Source organism: Opisthocomus hoazin, chromosome 5 (assembly GCF_030867145.1).
Source record: "Opisthocomus hoazin isolate bOpiHoa1 chromosome 5, bOpiHoa1.hap1, whole genome shotgun sequence".
Lineage (NCBI taxonomy): Eukaryota > Metazoa > Chordata > Aves > Opisthocomiformes > Opisthocomidae > Opisthocomus > Opisthocomus hoazin.
In genome coordinates, this window is record NC_134418.1 from 79907205 (window position 1) to 79923823 (window position 16619).

At 46.0% G+C, this 16619-nt stretch overlaps 1 protein-coding gene across 4 annotated transcripts in view; it reads right to left on the minus strand.

Annotated features, from left to right (window-relative positions):
• FAT1 (FAT atypical cadherin 1) overlaps positions 1–13135 on the minus strand; it is a 113770-nt gene extending 100635 nt beyond the window's left edge. For all 4 annotated transcript variants that reach the window (XM_009940186.2, XM_075421882.1, XM_075421881.1 and 1 more), the window contains exons 1-2: positions 13049–13135; positions 656–3944 (exon numbers count right to left, since the gene is read on the minus strand). In XM_009940186.2, coding sequence (XP_009938488.2) covers positions 656–3923 — 3268 coding nt within the window. In that variant the 5' untranslated portion in view covers positions 3924–3944; positions 13049–13135. The remainder of the gene's footprint in view (positions 1–655; positions 3945–13048) is intronic.
• Positions 13136–16619: the final 3484 nt, after the last annotated feature.

A 16619-nucleotide genomic window follows, 5' to 3' on the forward strand; every position in this document is an offset into this window, starting at 1 on the left:
TTTGTTCTGAATACATGACACTGGAATCATTCTCACAGTTGCTCATCAGTTTATGCATTATTAATGAAATAAGGCAACAGTTCAGTCCCCTTCATTTATACGAGTTATTTTTAAAGGCTGCATCTATGCTTTCTTTGACAGAAGTCTTTCCATGAAGAAGGCAACGCCTACTAAGTCAGAGATGGGCACCTGTAACAACTCTGAAAGGTAACTACCAAAACCAGCATGTATGGCAATATCACACCCATGCATACCTTCAATAAATGAAGCAACAGAGATGCCACTTAAGATTAAAAAGCATGAAAATCCCTGCACAGACCAGTCTGCTGCCTTAGCTTCACAGTCCCGCTGTCCACAAGACAACACTGTTCACATGAGGCAGACCTTCCTTTTATACAGTATTCTTATTTATGTCAGGTGGCAGAGAATTTGCAGCGTAAGAAATAGACAGAAATGAGGACAACAGAGGGAAATCACTTATCAAATGTATACACACAATTTCACTGAAGTGGTAGATAGAACTACACACATTATAGGTGACATCTTTTTGTCCTAACAAGAACATCTATGTTAATTGTGACAATGCCGCTTCTCTTATCTCTTTGCTAGCGCATGATTTTACTTAGAATATAATAATAACAGAAAGGCACCTTACCTTTTTCCTCATCTATTCGAAAAACTCCTATACCAGATCCATCTCTGATGGAATATCTAATCTCCCCATCTCGTCCTGTATCTTCATCATAAGCAGATACTGTCATTACTGAGGAGCCAACAGGGGCATCTTCTTTTACAAAGCCTTTATCCGCAAATACAGAGAACCGTGGAGGGTGCAAGTTTTCATTCACATCAACGATCTCAATCTCGATGTAACACGTAGAAGACAGTGAAATGGGTTTTCCTTTGTCCTTGGCCCGCACAGTCAAGTTATAAAATTGTTTCTGTTCATAATCCAGTCTTTGTACAATACGTATTGCTCCACTTAGTTTATCAACATCAAAGGTGCCATCTCCACTGTCCAAAAGACTATATCGTACTTGACTTGACTGGCCTAAATCAGGATCATAGGCTTCCAGCCACATAATAATAGTTCCCTCGGGAAGATCTTCTCGAATTTTCACATGGTAATTTGAAGGAATAAACTTAGGAGGATTGTCATTAACATCTTCTACAGACACTTTCAAAACAACTGTTGAAAATAATTGAGGCTCTTCAGTAGGTTGGTCCCTAGCCTCTACTTTCAAGAAATAGATGTCCTGTTCCTCACGATCCAGAACCCCTACAACTTTCACAACTCCTGTCACAGCATTAATAGTAAACTTGTCTGTATCTGTAAGCAGAGAATATTTCACTTCGCCATTAGCCCCCAAATCTTTATCAGTAGCTTCAATTTGAATTATTTCACTGTTTGGTTCTTTGTTTTCACTCACTTCAACAAAATAGCTGTCTTGCAGGAACTCTGGTGGGTTGTCATTAGCATCCAAAATCTTTATATCTAAAAGGTGCCAGGCAGACTTCTGTGGTATTCCAAGATCATAGACGGTGATATTTAGAGTATATTTATCTTTCACTTCTCGGTCAAGAGGAGATAAAATTTCCAGCATTCCTCTTTCCATATCAACAATGAAACTACTATCTTCATTACCTCCAGAAATAACATACACGAGCTTCCCATTGAAGCCAGTATCAAGATCAGCAGCATTCATAAGTATTATACTGGAGCCCACAGGTTGGTCTTCTCTGATCTCAAGGCTACTCGGGAGAGTACTTCTAAACTGGGGTGCATGCAGATTCACAGAGTGAGTGTCAAAGAAAACATCCTCGACTTCTCCACGACTGTGCAGTTTATTTGCTTGCAATAGTTTCTCTGCGAGCATTTTGGCAACACCAGTTTCTTCACATTGCAAGTTGACCGGTTTGCGACTAGTAGCTACAGTTATGTTGATATACAATGGTTTTGCAAAGTTTTCTCCATCTGTAGCTGTAATTTTCAAACTATGAAAAGACATTTTAGCACCCAGGCCATCTGTTAGTGACTGTTTGAGTGAAAGTACTCCGGAGTTTGGATTTAGGCTAAATAAATCGAGCTCATTTCCAGATTCAATCTGGTATCTCACCAACTGGAGCTCATCAGCATCAATAGCAGATACAGTTGTTATTTGTTCTCCCACACCAAGATCCCTGGGGATTGTTCCCTCACAGTTTATCTTCTCAAACAGAGGTATATTGTCATTCAGGTTATTTAAAATAATAGTAACAGGAACTTCAACTTCTCGACGGTATGGTATACCCCAATCAGAAGCTCGAATCCTTAAATTGTAAACCCTTGGCATCAATTCATAATCCAAGTCTTCTGAGGTACTAATAATCCCACTGAAATGGTTGATCACAAATGGCAAAGGATTTAGGTTTGCAATGCTATAGGTCACATAGCCATTCTCGCCTTCGTCAGGGTCTTTTGCGCTTACTCTCATGACGCTCGTACCTATTGGCACATTCTCATCAAAGGAGGCTTTGTAAGATGTCTGAGTAAATTCGGGAGGATTGCTGTTCATGCCTAGTACCTTAATTAACACTTTTGCAGAAGCTCTTCTGTCACTTGTCACAACTTCAAGTTCAAAATGGGATGCATATTGTGCTTTTATGGGCTCCAAAGTGGTAATAAGACCAGTGTGAGTATTTAAATTGAATTTTACTTTACTGGGTGTGTTTTTAAATATGTATTTTAAATGTGGGTAACTAGGTAGAGCTTTCACCATTATCACAGGTGTGTTTGGAGGGGCAAATTCACTTATTTCAGCTCTATATATGTCTTTTTCAAATCTGACAGGACCAAACTTAAATTGTGGTGATGTCACATGAACTACTTTTACAGAAGAAAACTGCGGAGGACTTCCTTTATCTTTAGCTTGAAGGGTAAGGTTGTATCCAAAAGGGTGGCTCTCCCAGTCGATGTGACCAACGGCTTTTATTCTGTATTCTTTACCGCCTGGAACTGACCTCACTGTTTTGAACTGTTGAAGCGGATCACCTGCAACTATATTTAATGATGCTATTTCCCCATTTGAACCCTGATCATTGTCCTCCACAGTTACAATTGCATAAGCTGGATCTTTGTCTGATTCTGATGGAGTCAATGTAACAGCTGTAATAACAGGGGCATATTCGTTTGCTTGCTCTACGTGAACAGTTAGTTTCGCCATACTGCTTATGCCGCTGCTACCATACAGCTTCAGCCCACGGTCCACTGCAAGAATTTCCATCTCATAACGCTTAGTGTCCGAATAGTCAAGTCTACCAGTTAGGACGACCACTCCACTAGTTGGATGTATAGCAAACACATCCGTTCTTTCCTTAAAGCTATAGTAGAACTCTCCATTTGTTCCTATATCTGCATCTGTTGCACTGACTCTCGCGATGCTGGTCCTTATTGCCGTGTTTTCAGGCAAAGAAACACTGTAAGAGGTTGGAGAAAACAAAGGCCGCAAGTCATTTGTATCCAGTACCTGTATCCTGACCTTCGTGCGAGTTTCAGCATTTGTATTTTTTTCAACTGCTTTAACAGTCAGCATATAATGGTCTTTTACCTCTCTGTTAAGAATAGCTGTGTTTCCTCCCTTCGTTCGTATTCTCAAGAAGCAAAAGTTTCCAAGAACATATTCCTCAGCTTTGAACAAGTTCTCATTGTCCCCAGAAACAATTTTGTATCTTAGGTCCCATAATGGATTTGTAATGTAAATGCCCATTTTCGCTGGATGCCCAACATAAGTCTTGGCTGCAGAATTCTCAAACACAGTGGCATTATACTGTCCTTGTGTAAATTGCATTGGTGGAGCATGATGTGGCCTTTGATTTCCTTCACAGTTTCCAAAATGCTGCACCAGCAGCATCAGCAGCAACAGCATAGTCAAGTATCTTCCCATGGCAGCAATTACAAAGAAACCCTGAAACAAGAGAAAGATGTGTTAAGACTTTTGACTGCTCAAATATTAGTCATATAACCTTGATGTTTAGTTTAGAATTCATGCTTGAAAAAAACCTAGAAGTTACATATTTAGGTTATATCCTCTTTGCAGAAAGTTTCAACGTGATTTACAGTAATAGAAAAGCAGATAAATTAAAACTCCTAAAAAATGCCAAGAATCCCCAAGACCAGAAGTTCAGGAAGTACTACTATGCCACAAGGGGAACACACAGAGTTAACTGCAAAGGAACAACTCCATGAAGCAACACGTTATAAGAAATAGGCCAGTACTATCTGCTATGACCAAGCAAACGAGATCTAAACTAATCTGCAGTGGTGAACATTCACTCCAGTTCTCTACTTCATATGTGACATCGACTTCTGAGAAAAAACTCTTCTCTCTTATTTCACTTAGACTGTAAAATGGCTGATGTCCAACAATGTGGAAGTAAACTGCAAGAGTTGGCTTGAAATTACCATGAATTCTTCAAAGTATCCTATGAGCAACTGTCCAAGAATAATGAAAATTACAAACAGAGAATAATTCTGTACGTATTGTATTCTCTCCAGCTCTGAGTACCTTCATAAGAGTAGTGGATAACAGTGCATATCATAAAAAGCATTTTTATCAAGCATCACTAAGTTGTAAAACCAATAAAGAATGAGACTACTCCTTTATTCCCCTCTCAGAACAGATATGAAACAAATTACTATCAAGAGCTACGAGAACAGGAATCTAACAGCAACCCAGGGCACAGGTCATTTTTTTCCCCTCACTCCTTCCAGTTGCGGGCCGTGACGTTGCAAGGAACAAGTGGACCCAATATATCATTACATGGCGCCGTGGCTGGTGTCACCGACACAACTTTGACTTTTTTGACAATGGGATGGCCTACACAGCACTAGGTTGGCTGGCATCAGACGGGATTAACCTTTCTCAAAAGGGAAAGAGGATTTTTGCTCAGGAGCTTGTGGGGGTCATTGGCAGGGCTTTAAACTAGATGTAAAGCAGGAGGTGGAACACATTGGGCCTACCGGTGATAAACTATGGGGTGATACACATTGGTTGGAGGGACGGGGTGCTAGTACAGGCCCTCTGCCTGTTGCCCAGAGGGGTGCTGGAGACAGTGTAGCACAAAGTCTCCCAGAGATGAGCTTGGAGCTCCTGAGGTAGCAGATGCCAACAAAGAACCTTCTGTGAAACACCCCAAGAGAAACAAAGTGCACGAACGCACACAGCATGGGAAACAACAGGAAGAGCTGGAAGCTCCTGTGCTGCTAGAAAGCTACGATCTGATTGCCCTTACTGAAACTTGGTGGGATGAATCCCACGACTGGATCGTGGCTATCGAAGGCTACAGGCTGTTTAGAAGGGACAAGCGGGGACAGAGGGGTGGAGGCGTTACCATCTACATCCATAAATCAATACAGTGTGAAGAGCTGCCCCTGAAGAACAGCCACGAGCAGGTCGAAAGCCTATGGGTAAGAATCAAAGACTGAGGCAACACAGGGAACCTTGTGGTTGGTGCCTACTCCAGGCTGTCCGATCAAGGGGAGCCTACAGACGAAGCCTTCTTCCTCCAGCTCCAGCAGGATTCACACTCGCAATCTCTTGTCCTGCTGGGGGACTTCAACCACCCCGACATCTGCTGGAAAAGTATCAGGGAGAGCAGTAGGCAATCCAGGAGATTCCTAGAATGGATTGAGGGTAACTTCTTAAGCCAGTTAATTGACACCCCTACCAGAGGGGACACAATACCAGACCTGATGCTCACCAGTGCAGGTGAGCTCATCAGTAGCATCAAGATGGGAGGAAGCCTTGGCAGCAGTGATCATGCATTGGTAGAGTTCACAGTCCTGAGGGATATGGGAAAGGCGAGGGGTAAAGTCAGGACCCTAAACTTTAGGAAAGCCAGCTTCCAGCTCTTCAAGCAGTTAGTCAGCAGAACCCCCTGGGAAACAGTCCTCAGGGACAGGGGGGCAGAACAGAGCTGGCAGATCTTTCAGGATGCTTTCCATAGAATGCAGGAGTATTCAGTCCCCAGGTGTAAGAAATCAGGAAAGGAAGGCAAGAGACTGGCATGGCTGAGCCGAGACCTACTGGTCAAACTGAAGGGCAAGTGGGAACTGCACAGGCAGTGGAAGCAGGGACAGGTATACTGGGAAGAGCACAGGGACGCTGCCAGGTTCTGCAGGGATTGGGTCAGGAGGGCCAAGGTGCAGCTGGAGCTGAACTTGGCAAGGGATGCAAAGAATAACAAGAAGGGCGTCTACAGGTATGTGAGCCAGAAAAGGAAAGTTAAAGAAAGCATACCGCCCCGATGGGCAAGCATAGCAACCTCATATCAACAGATGAGGAGAAGGCTGAGGTACTCAACAACTTTTTTGCCTCAGTCTTCACTGGCAACCTCTCTCCTCGCCCATCCCCCTTGATGGACTGCAAGATGGGGTCCAGAGGGGCAAAGCCCCTCCCACTGCAACGGAAGATCAGGTTTGGACCACCTGAGGAACCTGAACATACATAAGTCTATGGGACCTGAAGAGATGTATCCCAGAGTTCCGAGGAAATTGGCTGATGTGAAGACACTGGGAAATAGGAAGAAAGGCAGAAACCACAGGACCAAGACCTTTGGGACCACCCTCTTCATCTGGGATTATAGCAACAGTCTTTACTCCCCAAAGTCTCACAGGACAACAAATCAAAGCTTCAGAATGCTTCCTCAGCAAGCCTAAGCTTTCAACAAAATCCTGTGGGAAAAATTTATTTCCAGCTAGTAGAAAGCAACCTAGCTTTGACTAGATTACTTGGATTAAGCAGTATACATTCTTTTCTTTCACTTTTCCCCATTTATCCTAAAAATTTTTCCCTTACCTCTACTTTAGCATCCTCTTCCCTGGCCAGTCTGCTATACAACTCATACTAATTCCTAACTGTATGGTCCTTTCATTCTTCCTAAATATTTTCTCCCACATTTTAGCCCTAGTTTGTCCCCACTCTATCTTCAGCTGTCAGCCTCTCCTTGGTGCCTGTCCTCACACTAGTTCTGTTTGTCTCAGCTCAAAGGGTATTACATTGTGTTTTCTCCTTCCTCCACTCACACTTCCTCTTCCAGTTCTTTCTCTTCCTCCTAATTCCCACCTGCTCAGCAAAGATCGTGCTGGCTGAAATTCCATGGACTGCCTCTGCCCGCTAGACAGCATTAGAGCAAATTAACCTGCTTCTGTCAACAGTTCACTCCAAAACCTCAAAAGTAATTCAGTCACAGCCACTAGTAAGTCAATGATTGAGAAGAATTTAAGACTCAGATCCACAGAAAATATGGGAAATACTGGAAAGGAGTAATGAAAACTTAGCTAGAGTCCTTTTGGAAGAAAGAAAAAATAAAAAGTGCCTCCGTCTTCCAAATCTAGCAATTAAGTCACATAATTAAAGCTATAACCACAGCAAACAATAAAAAGTGAATGAGCAAACAATAAAAAGTGTATGAGCTTCTAAAAGTAAGTCACTAGCTGCAGCCACTACTTACAAGGTCCTAACGCTGGACGAAGGAAAGGTTGGAGAAGCAAATGAGTGCGAGGCTGGAACTGCCACCATTTCAATGGGTTAACAATATTACTCCTCCTCTGTCTACTCTTCCTCCCAGGCTATGATTTGCCTTGGGAGTAAACAGACATTTGGGTCTCCAGGGCTTCATCCCCCTAACATACTGCCAAGAAAATGAACATTTCCATTTAAAAAACCCATACAAAAAAAAAAAAACAACAAAAAAACAAAAAAAACACAAAAAAAAAAAACCCACACCAACCAGAACCCTGCAATAAATAATTTCTATCAATACCTCCAAAACTTGAAGCAATTTAAGATGCCATTAGACTGTCCTAGAAGACATGTTCAGAAATTATTATTTTAAATAGCCAACAGAAACAGGTTATTTTGCCCCATCTTGCTGGAATTCTGGAAGCTGCCTATTATCAAAAACTACTTCATGATCAGATCTTATACTGATCTGACCAGATCTCACTCTTTTCTTCCTCAGCTACATTAGGAATTATTTTTTTTTAATCTATGAAGTCAAAAACACAGCTTGACCTCTGATGCTACGGCATCTTGTAACTCACTGCTGCCTGTACTTCTGTTCCTATACTTCTGTTTGGCAAGAAACTGTCTGAAGTGGTGTATTTATTATGTAAAACATTGTACCTGTCTGTATCTTTTAGCATTTGCTCCTCACATTTCAGGTACATTAGACACAACGTGCACCACACTATGATGCATTAGATTGCATGAAGATATCCAAACTCCTCATTCAAATTTGAATGCTTGCGTAGGTTTTACTATTACCATAAATATTGTTCTGTGCCATAATACCTTAAATGCTTTTTGCTGCTTTTCTGTAATAAAATCAAGTGGAGCCCGCTCAGAACTGGCAACAGGCAGCCTATTACACACAATGACGCAACTACCAGTAAGAGAATCCATTCCTCAGCAGCAACTTCTCAGGTTTGCTGAGTCACAACTGAGAGCTTAAGAGCATCTCTCAACTGAATAGTTAACCATGTTAGATAAAAACAAGTTACTCATTTCTGTTACATGACACTTTTTCTGTCTTGTCAAAATTCACAGAGCTACTGGAAACTAAAAAAATGTTGATCCAGGGTTATCCAAAAATCAACATCATATAATCTTGATAAATATCTAACGTATTAAAAAATGTCAGTTGTAAAGACAGCTAAATACTAAGTGAAAGTATGAAAGTGTTAAGATAAAGTGATAATGTGTGAGATACAAACTTAGAAGGCTCATTACAGTGAGCCAGAATGACTGAATTTCAGAAACATTTTTGCCAAAGGCTACACTTTGAGCTCCTAAATTTTTTATTATCTTTGGAATACGACCAATTCAGGATTTTCTGCATTCATTTTCAACACATAAGGCAACCGTTTGCTTAACAGAACATCATAGCCCTAGGTTTATAAGAAGTGCGCACTGTATTTATTCTGAAAAGCTACTTTCAACCAAATTTTGATTTCCTGTTTGGAAATTATTATTCAGATAACTTATTTATATGCGTATCCAGGTCATTATTTATTATATGCATATTCAGCGCCGGGATACATAAGAGACTTTTACTACTTAGTTACAATGTTAACAAAATTATTAACACATGAACACTGTTAACATGATTTCCCTATGGGAAAAAAATACTAACACAACTTAGAAATATGAACTATCTTCACATTATAAGAACAAGCAAAATTTGGTGGCTAGCAGACCTCAAATTGATAACTTACAGATGAAGATGATTTGGATAAGATGGCAGTCACATAAGATAATGTTACACTTGGCAGTATGTTTACTGTATCTAGACTTCAAAGTTTACAGCTTGAGATTTGAAAGTTTTCAGCATACAGTATTTAGTAAATGGCAATCTCAATGCCAAGCAAGCAAACAAAAGAAACAGACAAAACAAGTTTATCTTCCACACAATCTATCAATGGGGAGCATACATTGAGATTTACTCCCCCAGCAATCAAATAAAAATTGCAGATAGAGAAAGAACCTAAATCAGGCCACACAGCCCAAGCCATGATGAGTCTTAGTCCCACTACTATCCCTTTTCTACACGCAAGATTTACCATTTAAGTCCAGAAGGGCCTCCTGTAAGACTAAGCTACATCGTTTACACTAGCAGAAGGACACTGTGTGAGCACGACCTGTTGCACCGCTCTAGGGAAACACCAGAGAACATTCCAAGGACTAGAAGAGTTTCTTCAGTGCTGTTTCTGCAATGCTTGTCTACTGAAGTTAGTCTAATCTTTCAGTAACTTCTAATAAATGTCGTGAGGGTTTCCCCCCCCCCAATATGTGCATCAGTTTCTTTCATTTGTAATGTTAAGTTACTAACACTAACATGTCTCCACCAATCAAATCATCACCTATTCACTTTAAAGGTCGATTTTGATCAGCACACGCAACTGATGCCGTCTGACACAAATGCGCTGCGAAAAGGTATGACTGCAGTACCTGAACTGTTATGACAGGGTTCCTACTGCAGGAGTCTACGAGAGATCGTGTGGCTTTGTGGGCTGCACTAACTGCAGTTAGGTCTACTCTTTCAACTGTTTAAAAGCTATTACTTAAGTAGTCTGATCAGGGGAGGGGAAGAAAATCTGTTCCACCACACTTAAATTTCCAGTCAAAAAATTTAACAGTGTTCTTCGGTCCTCTGGTAGGGGGGGTGTTCGTCTGTTTTGGTATCCAGAAAATTAACACATGATGAAAGCATATGGTAACGTTACTTCAGTAAAGCTGGGAAGTTATTCCAAAAATGTACATTGTCGTAGAGATTAACATAACAGTTTCAACTTGTGACTAAACTCCAGGGAGTTCTATGCTTGTATCCTCCACACTATGAGTTAACCTCATGAGATACTTTGATTTATGCTTTCAAGATCTTTGCTTTTAAAAGGAAAATGCAGCAGCTGCATTCAAACAGATTCAAAAAGATTCTGTATCTGGAGTGAAAAAGTCTCACACAGAGAATTATGACTATTTATCTGTAGGGCTGTTACTTGACTCATGTATCTAACTGAGCTCCCCAGCTGTGCAAGGAAAAACTGACCTCCAGACTCTGGGAATGAAAGAGTGATCAAAATTTAACACGGCACCTTAACGTCTGTGCCCACAATAGTTATACCGAGCTTGAACTCGGTTTTAAACTTAAAATTATTAAAATATGTAAATCTTTGAGGGTTTAAAGGGATTTTACGTTTGCTTACTTGCACCGACAACTTAGCCATGCAAAGTTCTTTCACATCGTAAGTTACAAAGCCAGGCAACTACCCTGCAAGCGGGATGGCTACTAAAGCTCACCTTCAAGTCTCCCAAGAGTGAGATTTCAGGATTTCGGAGAACAAAACAAAAGCTTAAAAATTAAATAACTTTCAGCGTTAAAGTAAGGTATTTTACTTCCACATGGCTAGACGAGTAAGTGCGAAATACACATCTATTACACAGCGTTCTTTTCTTCTACAGAAAGATAGCGGAGGTGGTAAAAGAACACAGGTAGCATTCCCCATGCAACCGCCAAGGAGCAACTTGCATGCCAGCAGCTTAAACCGCAGGAAAATCTGCCGTTGGAAAGCGGCATTTTTTGATTTATGAACGCGTTTCCAAAAAAATGAGTTTACAACGGGGGGATACCACCCGCGGTAAGGCACACCGCCACTTACTCGCACCGAGAGCTTGCAAAGCGCACCTTTCCAACAAAGCTTTGTTCTCTTTCAGCTGCTGCAAAGGAGAAAATAATTAAGAAGAAAAAGCGGCAGAGGCCGGCCGAGGCGCTCAGCCGGGACCTCCCGCAGAGCCGCTGCCCGGCGCCGCGGGCCCTGCCCTTCACCCTCCGCGGGGACCCGGCAATGAAGCGCAGACAAAGGGAGAAAGCCACCCCCGGGCCCTCGCTGGTCGCCTCACCGGGGAACGAAGTTTGCAACGGGACGCCTCGACTCGCCGCCACCTCCTCTCCCGCAGCAACCTGCCGGCTCCAGCCCCGCCAGCCGCCGGGGAGCAGCGGGGAGCCGGGGCCCGAGACGCCCGGAGGCCACCCCGGCCCGGCCGGGCCCGGCGGGATCAGCGGGGAAGGGGCCGGCTCCGCACCGCAGCCCCTCCCGCCGGGCCCCCGCACCACGAGGCGACTTTGCTCACCGCCCCCTCCCCCGCCACAAAAACTTCTCCCAACTCCCCCGGTTCCCGCCGCCTCGCCTCGCCTCACCTCTCCGCGGCTCGCTGCCTGCGGGGCGGGAGCCGGGCCGGGACCAGCCCCGCACGCTGCCCGCCGCGCCGCTCCCCTTTTCTTCACCGGACTCTCCGGTGCCCCTCCGCACCCCCCCACTCCCCCGCCGCCGTATTCCTCCGCGGCCCTGGCCGGCCGCCCCTCCGGAACTCGTTTCTGCGGCGGCCCCCGCAGCCCGGCCCCGCCGGGGAAGGACGAGGCGCGGAGCGGGGGAGCTGCTCCTCCCGGTGGCCCGGGGACGCGTCGGGACCGGCGTTGGAGGGGAGGGGGGGGAACATCCCTCACCTCCGCCGCGCCCGCCCCGCTCCAGCCCGGCCGGCGGCTTCGCGTGTGGCCAAGTCCTCCTCCGTCGGAGAGGCTCCTCAGAAACTTCAGAGAGCCGCTGGGGGAAGGCTCTGACGGGGAGGGCGAGGGGGACCGTCGGGCACCGTCAGAGCCCGCGGGAACCGGCGGTCCCCGGTGGCGGGGCTCTGCCGTCCGGGGAGCGGCGGGGAGCCGGGACGAGCCCCGCCGTCCCCGCTCGGGCCACTGCCGCCCCCCGGGGCTCGGCCTCACGCCTCCTCCCAGCCTCGGACTCCGCACAGAAGCCACAAACCGACCGACGGCTCCCGCGGCTCCCCGCCGCCGTTTTAAGGAGCAGCGTCGCGCCCCGGCGCAGGGAAGAGCGGCGGGGGGGGGGAACGTGTGCGTGAGCCGTGTCTGTCAGCCGGCCCGACGTTAAGGATTCAAATTGCCGGGCGCTGCAAGGCCGGGAGGAACCGTACCCCTTCAGAAAGAGCCGGTTTTCCGCCCCGCCGGCACGCTGCCCCCCGCCCCCCCGGCCCCGGTCCGGGCCGCGGCGGGGGCGCAGTTCGGCGGGCGGGACGCCAGGGGGCGCCGCGCCACAGCGCACGGGCAGGGCGCCGGCAGCCGGCCCGGGCGGGCTCGGCCCCAGCAGCGGCGAGCGGAGCCGGCAGCCCCCGGCGCGGCTGCGGGTTCGGGTCCGGGTCCGGGTCCGGCTGGGGGGGGGGTGGTGGTGGTGGTAAAACCTGCGTGCCCCTCTCCCCGCGAAGGTGGCGGTGGAGCTGGGGGTGCCCTCAGCCCCAGACACGCACAGCTTTCGATGAAGTCGATGTGCGTGTAGGTATTGATACACGCAGCAACGTACATGCACCGCACAGTTATGAACTACAGGTTGAAGAGAAAACCTGAGTATTTTCAGCAACGCAACGAACTACAGCACCAAAACTCGCACGGGAATCATCTCTCCAAGCACCCCGCTGGTAAGGAACTCGTTAAATAAAGAACTCACCAGACCAGCTGGACTCGGCGCTCTCCTCCCGAAGTCCGCTCCAGCTCAGTTCATCCCCGCACGCTTCCTCCCCTCCTTCTCGTCCCTTTCGCGCAGCAGCGAGCGATGCCCCGGTGCCCGCGCACCTCTCTAGAGCGCGAACTCGGCCGCGGCCCCGGCGCTCAGCGCGGCCCCGGCGCGCAGCCAGCGCGGCGCCCGGCCCCGCCGCCACAGCGCGGCATCTCGGCTCCGGCCCATCCGCTGCCCCCGGCTCCAGCGAAGGAGGGAAGGACAAAAAGGACTGGGAGGGAGAGAAAGGGGGGGAAACAAAATAAAAGAAAAAAAGAAAAAGAAATAAGAAAGGAGACGAAGGGGAAGGAGAGATCCAACTTTCTTAAGACATGTCCAGGCAAAGAACGGGCGGAGTTGAGGAGTTGCAGCCGCGGAGAGAGTGAGAGTGGGGAAGCTGCGCCGGATCGCCGATTTCCTCCCTCCCTCCTTCTTTCCTCCGCCTCCTTCCCTCCCTCCCTCCCTTTCCCTCTTCTTTCGCGCTCCGTCCGTCCCCCTCGGACCCCGCTCCCGGCAGCGCCGCCCCCTCCCTTCTCCTCCCCGCTGCAGCGGAGCGCGGCGGCAGCGCCCACCGCTCCGCGCCCCGCGGCTCCGGGGCCCCCACCCGCAGGTGAGGCGCCCCGCTCCCCCCCCGCCGCCCCCGGGCCCCCTCCGCCGGTCAGGGGCCCCGCTGGCTGCGCCGCCGCTCGGCTCGGCTCGGCGGGGCTGGGCTAGGTTCGGGCGGGCTCGGCGGGACGCCGCTTCGCCGCCGCACGGCTCCTCGGCGGGACACAGCCGCCGAAATCACCGGGTGACTCGAGTGGGCTGAGGCTCTCCTCTCCTCTCCTCTCCTCTCCTCTCCTCTCCTCTCCTCTCCTCTCCTCTCCTCTCCTCTCCTCTTTTTTTCCCTTTTTCTCTTTTTTTCCCTTTTTCTCTTTTTTTCCCTTTTTCTCTTTTTTTCCCTTTTTCTCTTTTTTTCCCTTTTTCTCTTTTTTTCCCTTTTTCTCTTTTTTCCCTTTTTCTCTTTTTTCCTTTTTCCCTTTTTTTCCTTTTCCCCTTTTTCCCCTTTTTCCCCTTTTTCTCCCTTTTTCTCCCTTTTTCTCCCTTTTTCTCCCTTTTTCTCCCTTTTTCTCCCTTTTTCTCCCTTTTTCTCCCTTTTTCTCCCTTTTTCTCCCTTTTTCTCCCTTTTTCTCCCTTTTTCTCCCTTTTTCCCTTTTTCTCCCTTTTTCCTTATTTTTTTCTCTTCCCTTTTCCTCTTTTGTCCTCTTCTTCCTCTTCTTCCTCTTCTTCCTCTTCTTCCTCTTCTTCCTCTTCTTCCTCTTCTTCCTCTTCTTCTTTTTCCTCCTTCCCTGTTTCTTTTCTTCAGAGGAGCTGAATTTTTCAAGGCACAGCACAGTGTCCCCCCTCCCACCTCCCCACCCCCCAAAAAAAATCAAAATGGCAGCTCTTTCTGAAAAACAATACAGCATAACCAAGCAAGGCGCATTCATACCATGGTTCTCCCTCATTCCAGGTAACCCCCAAACAATTACTCTGCCTTGACAAAGGCCGGGAGAGGTGGCACTGCTAAGTGGCAGGGATCAGCTGAAAGCAGAAGCCTGGGTAGTTCCTGAAAGCTGGGGTTTAGAAAATTTTGGGAAAGCTACAGAAACTGCTTTAAAAGTCATTTACCTGAGGGAGATAGTGGAACACTACATTTGTAAAGTGCTCTGGGATGCTCAGAAGGCAAAATACTCTTTCATGACACCATTTATCCCTAAGGACCTGAAAGTCGTGGCCTTCCTCCAAAAGTCAAATTGACTTCTGAAGACGTTGGATCATTATTTCCTATAGGATACACCAGTAAAATCTATCAGCCAAGCGAGCGTGCAGTACACGCTGTGTTAGGAAGAGCAGCTACAAACTGCACTATATAAATACTAAGTACATTTCCAAATAGTGCGTACAAGCCAATTCAGCCTGGGAATGATCACTTTGAGTGAACCTGTCTGGAAAGTTTAATGTCAAAATTCTCTGGCCTTGTAGATTTCCACAACAGACACAGCTGATTTATTTACTCAGCATCCCAGAGTTACTTACTGAAGACCCTAAACAGAATTATTCGAAAAGTCCTTCTCCGAGTGCCATTAGGCTGAATGATCTTTCCTTCTGTGAAAACTGCTGCAAAGTGATCTTCAGAGAGTAAACTGCATTGAAAACAGCATTCCAGAAAAGAGCTAAGAGGGGAGTGCTTGAAAGGCATTATAGTTCAAGGCTAGAAACAAATGTAAACCACATTTTTACTCCGTACAGTTGCAAATTTTCATAATAAGATTTGCTGTCTTTCAGACTCATGGCCGTATTGTGGCTGATTGCTGTATGAAGTAATGAAAGGAGCAGATTCTTTAAACTTTTGTCTAAACTTTTTTTCTTGATGCCCAGTGAAGCGCAGCGGTGGTTAGTTGCACTAACCTGCTGTAAGTGGAGGAGGAGCATCTCTCAGAAGTAGCTGGTAAAGATAACAAAAAACCAGGGGCTTCTGACTCGGGTTTCCTGCTGTACACAACCTGCGCTGACAGTAAGCCCTTTGACGAAGAAAGAAGGGATACGCCGTCCCTCTCCAACGGCGGGCAGTGGTGCTTACCGCTTCAGACACAGTGTTGGAGCCAGCATGTCCAGGCAGGCGTATTCACAAGTCTTCTTGAGAGATGTGGTTTTACCTTCTAACACAGGTTTCTCACATCATGAATAATATTGACAAAGTCATTCTCATAGGTACCGAATATTCCAATTTTTGTTTCATGTTTTCACTGCCCTTTGATTTTTGTTCTTGGAAATAGTGTCAATAAAGCTGTTCTTTTCAGCTTTGTTTTTATCTTTTTTATTCTTGCACAGTTTCAAGTACGTTCTCCGTCAGCGAAATATGAACTAAACTGACATGAAGAATAAAATTCTCTACAGTACAAAAATCATTGTTGACTGACACATTTAAAGATTAATATTCCCAGGGTATCTTTATGATATGTTATCCTAAAGAAAATTAATATATTCTGTTACATTTTGCTAACCTATACGAAAGGTAGAAAAGAGAATACTTGAAATTACACTTCAGCGCCTAGGGCACCATGCACTTCTCCGAAAAACTTCCAGTCTTGTAGCCATTTGAGCAAGATATTTATGGTGCTCCCTGTTATCTATTAACATATCCTTGTCATTATGAAACCACCTAAGATGAAACAAGTTCCAGCTCAGCTGTCAATAAAAAAAATAGTTGTCTAGATTAGACAGTTTTCTTTTAAAAGATCACCTATCCTCCAACTTCGGAATTACGTCCCGAAAACTGAAATAGCAACCCGGTATCAGACTGCCTGCAAGCAACTACGTTAGAGAACTCTTGTCATAAAATAATGAATCAGGAGTTGTATTCTCACATAACCATCATCATCATCATCTCCCTGGAAGGCATTATAGCACTAACACTCTTCTCACTAATCTACCTCAAATCCTAGCCTGGCAGACCTCAATGCTTTGTTGCTATACATTTAAGAAACAGGAGCCGATAGAT